A 10,385-nucleotide genomic window follows, 5' to 3' on the forward strand; every position below is an offset into this window, starting at 1 on the left:
AAACTCTGTATATATAGAACCCGCACGACTGACAAAAGATAGAAGGAGGAGGAACCAGAGGGCGGACTAAGACTAATCACAAGTTCAAGGCTGATGTGAGCTATGTGATGAGACCCTATCTCAAGCACAGTTTAAAAAAAAAAAAAACACCCAAAATCCAAAAAAAAAAAAAAACCTGAAACCAAACCAACAACAAAAATGATGCAGGCCATGGTCATACACGCCTTTAATCCCAGCACTCAAGAGACAGAGGCAGTTGGATCTCTGTGAGTTCAAGGACAGCCTGGTCTACAGTGAGTTCCAAACCTGTAGAGGCTACCCAGTTGAGATCCTCTGTTACCACCAACAACCATTCCTTCTACTAGCAATGTCTGCAAGTATCTTAGGCCATCTCCAAAGAACAGTCTCTGAAGGCTGGGAGGAAGAACCCTGAAAATAGCCCCATGGAAATAACGTTTACAAAACACAATATAAGACATGAAGCCACTGAAATCAGAGAGGCATCCACATTGCCCTGTCAGCCTGAAGAAGATATTTTCAGTCTACAGGATGCAGGTTTCTTTGCTGTATGCTAAGGGCATCACCCTGTCTGTAGCCCGGATCCCAGAGACCACACAAAGACCAGTGACCACCATATGTACAAGGACAGGGCAGGCTGGGAGCTTCCTCCTGGCTTCCTAGAAAGGGCCAGCACTCATGGGATAGGGAGGCAGGCGCTCTGAGCCGCACCCTACAAAGTCCTCAGCAGCTAACCTCACCAGCACCACTGACCCATCCCTGTCAAAATACCTGGTTGATGTCATCCTGTGTGCACTTCAGGGACCTGAGGATGGTCTCCAGCTGTGCACGCCCAGCCTGGATGCTCTGCTCCAGCTGTGTCTCCTCCTGCTGCAGCCGATTCAGCTCTGATTTGGCCCGGTTCAGGTCATCCTCCTGGGACTTCAAGTCTGACTCCTGGGACTGGATCTGGGTTTTCAATGATGAGATCTGAAGTGAGAGCCAAAAGAATTCACAAGTCAGGGCACAGAAAGACAGGCAGACACCAAGCTTTCTTTCTCACTGTATGTGGAGCTAGAGGTATAGCTGGTGGGTAATGGTGCCAGCTGCCAAGTTTGAAGACCAAGGCAGACATGGTGGATGAAGAAGACCAAGTTCCCCTGCTGTTCTCTGATTCCACACAAATATATGCACAAATTCGCACAAGCATGAGTGTGCGTACACACACACACACACATACAAATACACAACTCTCCCACAAAAATGAATGAATAAGTATAAAGCATAAGGAATCTCTGCACAGCCAGGGTCAGTATATGGGACCTGCAGTTAGAGGAAGCTGATAATCTGTGACAAAAGGGGCCACAGCAAGAGGCGGAGCCATCTGCAGTCCTGTTCCCTGCTGTAGGACATCTGGGCATAGCTACTGAAACCATGCAGTTTTGCAACCGGATCCCTAGGGACAGAGGGATCATTCATAGATTAGGCCTCAGGTGCCTAGATGTTTCTCAGTTGGCATTTTGTCATCTGTTGGCAAGAGCCATCAGGGAAGCTCAGGGACTGGCCACACCGTGAACTCACTGTCTGGGTCTCATCCTGGCATTTCTGCCGCACGTCACTCAGCATGTCCCGCAGCTTAGCCTTCTGCTGGTCCATCTCATCCAGGCGGTCCTGGGCATCCTGTTTCTGAGCCTCAAGCTCCTGCAGACTACTAGCTTCCCGGTCCAGGTCATTTTGTAATTCCTGTGGGAAACGGGTGGTGCTGACCGACACTGGTAACAATAGTCCCTAAATAAGCAGATACTGGGCTGGACTGTGGTTCAGCATTAGAACCTGTTGGGGAGGGGCTTCATGCTTGTGCCCACTAAGGATGAGTATGAGGCCCTAGGTTCTGTTTCACAGATGAGCACAGATGAGACTTGGGGTTCTATACTCAGTGCTATACTACCAGGTTCCATCCCCAGTGCCACCAAGGAAACAAAAACATAATGCAATCCCAAGGCTGTCCTAAGCACTGTCATGCACTCAGCACACAATTCTGACATTCCCACATTCAGCAGGCCCGAGCCGAGGTGCAGCATCCACACCTGTACTTCACTGGTTTTCTGTCTGATTGCCTCTTCCTTTTCTCTGATGTCTTGTTCCAGGGAGTATTTCTCTCTGCAGGTTTAAAAACAATGGATGAAAACAGTCACCACTGCACAGCACAGAGCTGTCATCTTGACTTTAGGCCTGAACCTACACATTCCCATACAGAATGGTCCCTGAAGGCCTCCATGTGCCCTGACCCCTCAGGCTTGCCACACAAATGGTCCTATGGCACCACGACAGCATGTGTCTGAGGTCCTCACAGATAGATCAGCTTCTAAAACTAAGCTAAGGAAGCCCCTTTCTTTATGCACTAGCTAGCCTCAGGTACTTTTTACCCAACATTCCTGGACTAACCAATAATGCTCCCTACCCCAGAGCACAGCAGAACCTGCATGAGAGCCTCGGTCTCAGTGCCCACTGCCTCAGAGTAGCCTCTTCACCATCTGACAGACAAACAGGAAAATGGAGGCTCCCGGGCGACAAGGACTTGACAGAGTGGAGTAGGAGTGGTCCCCAGCATTAGGAAGGGGCCTCCTAGCTGACATTCAGCAAGGAAATGGAGAGCTTGAACCCAGAGAAGCAAGGACCCAGTGAGAAGCCTAGGCACACACCTTTTCCTTGGGCTCCAACACCAGTGTCCACTGGTACGGCTGGGCACCTGCACCCCCTCCCTATGAGCTACTATACTCAAGTCACCAAACTGCTCAGTTCTGTGACTGTCACACTGAGAGAAACCACTCCCTACAATCCCACAACCAATCAAAGGTACTCAGTAGTCTGACACCAATGGACCACTCAACAAAGAGGGACACAGGAGACAAGGAATTACAGATGAACACCATCCAGTACTGCAGGGACAGTGGACTGTGAGGAGGTGCTGTGAGAATCAGAAGATATGTTGAAAAGAATTTCCTGAAGGACAAGAATAAAGAGCAAAGCTGGGCTAGGGCAGCCAAGAGGAGTGCATGGAATATGGCAGTCGCTGGCTTCTGGTAAAAGGACAGTGAGGAACTGGTCCACTGTGTATAGCAGGTGTGCCAGACTTGGGTGTGTCACCTAAGCTGTGTGCTGGACTCTCATCTCAGATGTTTGTATCCTTAGGCAGCTATGTAGACAACCTGCCTGAGACTACCTGAATAGTATAGACTCAAAGCAACAATGTTCCACGCAGAAGCAGATCTGAGAAGACTTGTGTCCTCCCCTCCCTCAAAGCCTTACAAGGAAACGGACACTAGTTTGCATCAAGACCTCCAGAAAGCAGGCAGTCACGTACCTCTGCAACTGTGTGATTTCCTGGCTAATGTCATCCAGCTCTTTCACACCAGTGAATTCCCCTGACGTGAGAGCACTTGAACTGTCCTAGGATCAAAACTTAAAAGTCAAAGGGAGCCAGCAGCTTACATGTCAGGAGACCAAAGCACTGGACACTGACATGAGAACACTCCAGGTGGCCCAATCAAAGGATCCCCACCCCCCCAGTTCCTACCCCCAAACATGGCCTGAGGCTGAGGACTGGGGCAGGGAGGGGGTAGTCTTGGGGCACCAACACCACCCAATGGTGGGTGGTGGGAAGAATAGAAACAAGGATGCCTGGCTACTTACTGGAATGGGAGTGCCTCTCTCCGAGGGTGGCACCATGTCAGGTGACAGGACTTGAGGAGGGTCGATGCCTTTACTGACCTTCTGCTGAATGAAATACATAGCTAGCGCGAATTGTTCTTTGCTTAACTTGCCCGTTTGTCTTGTATCAGCCAGGGCCCTGGGAGAGATGTGGGATACAATTACACATCACAGTTGCTCTTGCCACCCATCCTGAGTGATCCCAGATTATCAAGCCCACCAGGACCACAGCAAGCCCCGGGCACTGCCTCCATGTTCCCATCAATGCTGATGAGCACCTCCTTAAGGATGGTCACAGGTGCATGGGAGCAACACTCTGGTCTACAGAACCCTTTCAGGAAGAACCGCTCCCACAACACACATCCCTCCAGTTGACTGTGAAGGTCAAGGCTTTCTCGGTTCATCTTGTTCAAGGTACTCCAGAGATGCAAGTGACCAGCATAGACCATGAGTTCCTGGGCAGATGGGGCAGGGCTACATTCTCATTCCTTTTTAGTCTATAGATCTGGAGGTTGTGTGTGGCCTTGAGTGAGAGCTGAACTCTGGAAGTCTCAAGACACCCTCCCTGCCCACAGAGTCTTCGACACCAGAAGCTTGCCTCGGGCCTCCCTGTGTCTCATGTGGAACCAGGAAGAACAGAAGTATCCTAGATGAGCTGGCAGTGCATAGCCTGTTGAGGGCAAGCACTTTTGACTGTTTGTGTTAAAGTGCAGTCACTTGCCAGAGGTGGGCCCACTCTGCAGCAGCCACCTGCAGAGCATCATCGCCAAGGCTCAGGCTGCTGTCTGAGGCTCCGCCACTTGAGTGCAACAGTTAATTCTAGAGAAGCAGGCAGCCTGGCTAGAGAGGCAACCGAGTGCCCCTGACCCTTGGGGCTGGCTCTCCTCTCTACCTGGAGGATTACTCAAGATGGTCCTTTCTGGCTATCAGGTGACCGGCTCAGCTCCCTGATCCAGTCAGAAAGCAGCCAGGAAGCTACTCAAGGATAACTTATTGGACCACACCAGTTACCTTCAGAAGGAGCATCACTCTGAGATGTCAGCTCTGTCCAGCACTTAACAGAGGTAGGATGAAGGCTGCTCCCTTGCTTGTTATACAGTGGCCACCATCTACACTAGAACAGCTGCAACTACTTGCAAGAGAACTCTGAGAATCAGCCTAATGGCTGGTGACTGTCCCTGTGCTGGCTGGCTTTGTGAACTTTATACAACCTAGAGATATCTAGGAAGAGGGACTCTTGCTTTCTTTTTTTTTTTTGGTGTTTTGAGACAGGGTTTCTCTGTATAGCCCTGGCTGCCCTGGAACTCACTCTGTAGACCAGGCTGGCCTCGAACTCAGAAATTCACCTGCCTCTGCTTCCCAAGTGCTGGGATTAAAGGCGTGCACCAGCACTGCCTGGTGGAAGAGGGACTCTTGAGACAATGTCTTCATCAGATTGGCCTGTAGGCAGCTCTGTGGGGGCATTTTCTCCATTAATGATTGACGGGGTGGAAATCTCATTGTGGGCTGTGCCAACCCTGGGTAGGTGGTCCTAAGTTGTATAAGAAGACTGAGCAAACCATGGGGAGCAAGCCAGTAAGCAGCACCCCTCCATGATCTCTGCTTCCGCTCCTACCTCCAGGTTCCTGCCTGACTTCCCTCAGTGATATACTGTGATCTGGAAATGTAAAAAGAAATAAGCTGTTTCCACATTGTTTGGGGTCATGGTGTTCTATCACAAAAATAGAAACCCTAACTAAACAGTCCTCCATAGGAGAGCAGGAGTTGGGAGGGCCACTGAACCCTCATCTATACCTCCCAACCCCGGTATGTCATTCAGACTTAATCTCGTGTGGCTTGAGGTCTCAAGAGGTACCAGAGTCCACAGAGTGTGTAAAGATTACTGAAGAGGACCAGCTCTGGGGTCACCAGCACATCTGGCTGACATTTACCGGCAATGCAGTTGCCCCCCACAACCACACTCTGGTGACACACTCTACTTCAGTGCAATGTTCTCTTCAGTGCAATGTTCTTGCAATGTCCATGGTGCTCTTCCAAGTGGGCCCTCCCTGGAACTGTCAAGGCCCTTGTTGAGCTTACTCAAGTGGCAGGCGGAGTGACTATTACAGGTAACTGTGGCAAGGTGAGGCTTGTGGAGTAGACTATTTCAACTCAGCTCTCCAGTATCAGATAAGGGCTGATCTTACCTCCCTGTATACTGTCACCCGGAAAATGGGAGCTCTCCCCACCCTTTTTGCCAGCCTCTCAGAGCACCTCCACCAACGTTTCCATCATTACCAGATGTGTGCCAGAAGATTCTGTGTGAGGCCTGAGTGCATGAAGATCTCCTTAACTTCCTGGCCACTCACATAGCCATCAAGGTCTAGGTCTGTCTTCAAGAAGATCTCGTCAAAGCGCATCTTATCTGCCACAGGCACAACCCAGGCCACTGGTGGCTGAAACAGGTTACAACAGAGTGACTTATTTGTGTGTCCCATTCCAGCCCTCAGTTCTGCTTACAGTTCTCACTGACAGTGTCAGGACCATACAGCTCAGTCCAGGACCCTGGCTAGGAGCAGACAGAATAAAAAAAAAAAGGTCAGATACACTGACATGCATACAGTGAAGTTTGGGTCAGTACAGGATCTCAGATACACTGACATGCATACAGTGAAGTTTGGGTCAGTACAGGATCTCTGCTTCCTGTAAACCCAAAAAATAGACACATGGGATGGTGAGCTGGAGACTGCCTCAGGATAGAAACATCCAGGAAGAAACTGCAGCTGCTGACCAGTTTCCATTTTTTATTGTTGTTGGTTTTTATTATATGATTATCCCTAGGCTCTGGTGAGTCTGAGACAGGAAGATTAGGAGTTTCTGGCCAGCCTGGAACCAGAGTTAAGACCCAGTCTTAAAGAGCACAGGATACATTTATCTGCTACTGACTGCTCTATGCTGTGCAGCCATTCCCTATGTAGTCTTTTTGGGCTCAAGAGGCATGTTAGTACATGCTAGCTACTGAACCCTCGTGGACACCAAAACTCTTAGCGCTTTCTCAACATGTACACACTCTGTGCACACCCTCCCAAACACTTTCCCCATCTTAACATTACCAAGAATGCCCGACTCAATGTTACAGTTGTGTGCAGCACATTATTTCTCCGTCACAAATGCTCATGGGACAGGGAAATAATGTCCTCTGCCAGGACAGCCTTCCCAGCACCCACAACATGAGCTTCTGTTCTTCATAGATAGTCCTAGGTACTGTACCAACAAAATAAGCTCTTGCCCCAGTGCTCGAGCCAGGCACACTGATTTGTGATGAGTGAGGGGGCAAGCCTGTGGTTAGAAGGTGCTGCACTGACCCCAGGCCACACATACCTGCTGTGGCATGTACCCACCCATGTGTGCTCACGAAGTCAAAACATAAATGTAAATATAGCAAAAACAGCAGGCAATCCTTACAGTTAAAAAAAAAAAAAAAACCTCATCCTTTCATGTAGCCTCAGGGCAGTTAGAAAACAGGGGCTTGGGCTGGGAACTTCCTCAGTGGTTAAGACTGCCCGATGCATAGACATGAGGACAGGAGTGCTGATTCTAGAACCACCTAACAAACAACGAGCAAGGCACCCTGCAAGTGCCTACAACTCCTGTGCCAAGAGACCACTCGGGTGTGCTGGCTACCAGCCCAGCCAGGAAAGAAAGAAGAGCCCCAGCGATCAAGAAGAGACACTGCCTCAAGGCAATGGAGAGAGGAGGACATCTGATACCCTCTGTGGCCTCCAAACAAAGATGTGTGCACATACTTACACAAATGCATGCATATAAACAGATAAATGAGTCTGTTCTCAGTGGGGTGAGTCTACAGCATGCAGAGGTTCTATGAAGATACTGGATCATTTCAACGAGGACGTGAGCAATAGAGAGCACTGTCCAGGCCCCACATACACCAGGGAACAATTCCACTTACCTCAAAGAAAGCTCATTCTGAATCATAGTAATTTTTAAGGGTTTTTTGTTTGTTTGTTTGTTTGTTTAGTATTGGTGTTTTGCCTGCATACATGCACAAGTATAGACTGCTGTGAGATGCCATGTGAGTGCTGGGAATTGAACCTGGTTCTCTGGAAGAGCATTCAGTACTCTTTAATCACTAAGCCATCTCTCCAGCCCCATACCTCTAGTAAGGTTTTAAAAGAGTTTGATCAAAGCTTTCTCTTTATTGCTGATGAGAAATGATATAGAAGAGGCCTTGGGCACTGACCTGAGTCTGCTTGACGCTGTGTTTTGGGGACAGGCTGCCTGTGCTGTTGAGGCTGCTGACGCTGCCGTGGGATGGTGTGGAGCGGAGGCTGTCTTTGGGTGGGGGGCTGGCGGGCAGGACGGGCACAGCTCCTGCAAACACAGTCTTCTTCCTCTTGGAGGGTGGGATGAGGGGCGGGGGCAGGATGGAGGGCACTGGCTCCTTCTCCAGGGCTCGGTACACCAAGTGCATAGCCTGTGGTGTCAATGACAAGAAAAAGGCACTGGGGGTGGGCAGGCACAGAACACAAAGAGCGCCTCATGCAGTCCAGGAGCCATGGGGATTCCTAGAGGCTCTAAGGAAGCTGTTCATCTGTTCTCTGCATCTTCAAGACATGTCCAATTTGGGCAGCTCAAGTGAGCACAGAAACCAGCCATCCAGACACAGTACACAGCCACGGTCTGTTCCTCCCCAAGACTTGAGTTACGTGTGGCCTACAAGTGTTATGTCAGAAACCACATTCCTAGCACTTCTACTAGAGCACACTGCCATGACTGGCGTGAGACAGGTGTCTCAAGTTTCACAGGATGGCCTCACGCTCACCAACTAGCTCAAGACGCCCTTGGACTCCTGATCTTCCTGCTGTGTCCACAGGATTTTGGCATTCTTGGCAAGCACTCTACTCAGTAAACAGCCCAATCTTTGTTTTAATTACCTCACTACAATCATTACTACTCTATTACCAATCAAAGCTGCAACAGCCAAGGACACACAGGCAAAAGTGAAGCACACGTATGTAATAGATGTACCTGAGTCTCTAGGCACTTACACCTTCCCTCAACAGGCAGGCTGACCACCCGCCCCAGAGCTTATGATTTCCAAAGTTCTGAAGTCTAGAGGTGCATAGACACTGAGAGAAGAGACACTGACCCTCAAGGACAGTGGGAGACATCAGGGAGCCACTGCATTGCAGGATGAGAGAGACACTCTAAGTCATGTCTACGTATTTATTTATTCTGAGGCAAAGTCATGGAATAAAGTCGAGGCTGGACCTGAATCCCAATCCTCCTGCCTCAGCCTTCTGAGTCTTGCGATGATAGGCACACTGGCAAAATCACAGCTTTTGAAGGTTAATTTTCATATCTATGAGTGTTGGCCTATCTGTGTCTGGACACTTTGAATGTGTAGTGCCCGTGGAGGCCAGAAGAGTGCATCAAATCCCCTGGAGCTGGAGTTACAAACCACTTGAGCCACCAAGTCACATATGGAAGCTGGGAATCAACCTGGGTCCTCACACTGTAATAAGCTGTGTCTCTGTATTTTCAATTGTTAATTACTGTAAGAGCTAAATGATGGCAGGATTTTGGTATTATAAAAACTTTGCTCATCACCTGCTTCTGATTTGTATGTTTGTCTGTTCCCATCTGCCCAAAACATGAAAGTCAGGTAAGTTCCTCACTGCCTAAAGGCGACCGATCTAAGAAATGTAGTAAGTGTTGTCTCACTGCTGATTGGTTGCAATAATGAGCTGACAGACAATAGCTAGGGCTGGAAGTTGTAGGCAGAGAGGGAGCCATAGGATACATACAGGCAGGAGCAGGAAAATCGAAGAGGACAAGAAAGGGAACAGATGTGGACTAGGGCAGAACAGGGAGGTAAAGAGCTAGCCACCAAGTAGCTGGAGACTGGCCCAGCAAAAGGCCCAAAGCTTTAAACTACATAAACATCTCCATGTTTTACTTATAACTCAGGTGGGTTTGCAAGCCCTACAACACCAGGTCCTCTGCACTACTCCTGAGCCCAAAGACATTTCTCCAGCCCCAATCTCAGATTTTTTTTTTATTAGATATTTTCTTTATTTACATGTCATACAATATCTCCTTTCCCAGGTTCCCCTCCGAAAAAAAAGAAAAACAAAACAAAACAAAATAAGAAAACAAAAACAAACCCCTGCTCCCCCCCCCCCCCCCCCCCCCCACCACCACCCTACTCCCTTCTGCTTACTGGCCCTGGCATTCCCCTACACTGGGGCATAGAGCCTTCACAGGGCCAAGGGCCTCTCCTCCCATTGAAAACCGACTTGGCCATCCTCTGCTACATATGCTGCTGGAGCCACTAATCCCACCATGTGTACTCTTTAGTTGGTGGTTTAGTCCCTGAGAGCTAATCTCAAAGATGTTAAAGTCTATTTTAAAATGAAACTGGAAAGCCAGGTGCTGTACATGCTTATAATGCTAGAACTTGGGAGATAGAGACAGGAGAATCAAGAGTCCAGGACAAGCTTCAAGGAGGCAGTGTTGGCTAAAGCCTTTAATTGTTTAATCCCAGGACTCAAGAGCCAGGCAGGCAGAACTGAGTTGGAAACTAGCCTGGTCTACAAAGAGAAACCCTGTCTCAAAAAACAAAAAACAGAATAGAACAAACAAAAATTTCAGCTTCAATTACCTGAGACTCTGTC

General features: G+C 49.0%; 1 protein-coding gene across 10 annotated transcripts in view; it reads right to left on the minus strand.

Annotated features, from left to right (window-relative positions):
• Eps15l1 (epidermal growth factor receptor pathway substrate 15 like 1) overlaps nucleotides 1-10,385 on the minus strand; it is a 121,188-nt gene that overhangs the window by 76,412 nt on the left and 34,391 nt on the right. For all 10 annotated transcript variants that reach the window (XM_031340289.1, XM_031340288.1, XM_031340285.1 and 7 more), the window contains exons 9-15: nucleotides 7,949-8,182; nucleotides 5,986-6,143; nucleotides 3,691-3,847; nucleotides 3,362-3,447; nucleotides 2,085-2,157; nucleotides 1,579-1,740; nucleotides 790-987 (exon numbers count right to left, since the gene is read on the minus strand). In XM_031340289.1, the coding sequence (XP_031196149.1) occupies nucleotides 790-987; nucleotides 1,579-1,740; nucleotides 2,085-2,157; nucleotides 3,362-3,447; nucleotides 3,691-3,847; nucleotides 5,986-6,143; nucleotides 7,949-8,182 (1,068 nt within the window). The remainder of the gene's footprint in view (nucleotides 1-789; nucleotides 988-1,578; nucleotides 1,741-2,084; nucleotides 2,158-3,361; nucleotides 3,448-3,690; nucleotides 3,848-5,985; nucleotides 6,144-7,948; nucleotides 8,183-10,385) is intronic.

This window comes from Mastomys coucha, unplaced genomic scaffold (assembly GCF_008632895.1).
Source record: "Mastomys coucha isolate ucsf_1 unplaced genomic scaffold, UCSF_Mcou_1 pScaffold22, whole genome shotgun sequence".
Taxonomy (NCBI): domain Eukaryota; kingdom Metazoa; phylum Chordata; class Mammalia; order Rodentia; family Muridae; genus Mastomys; species Mastomys coucha.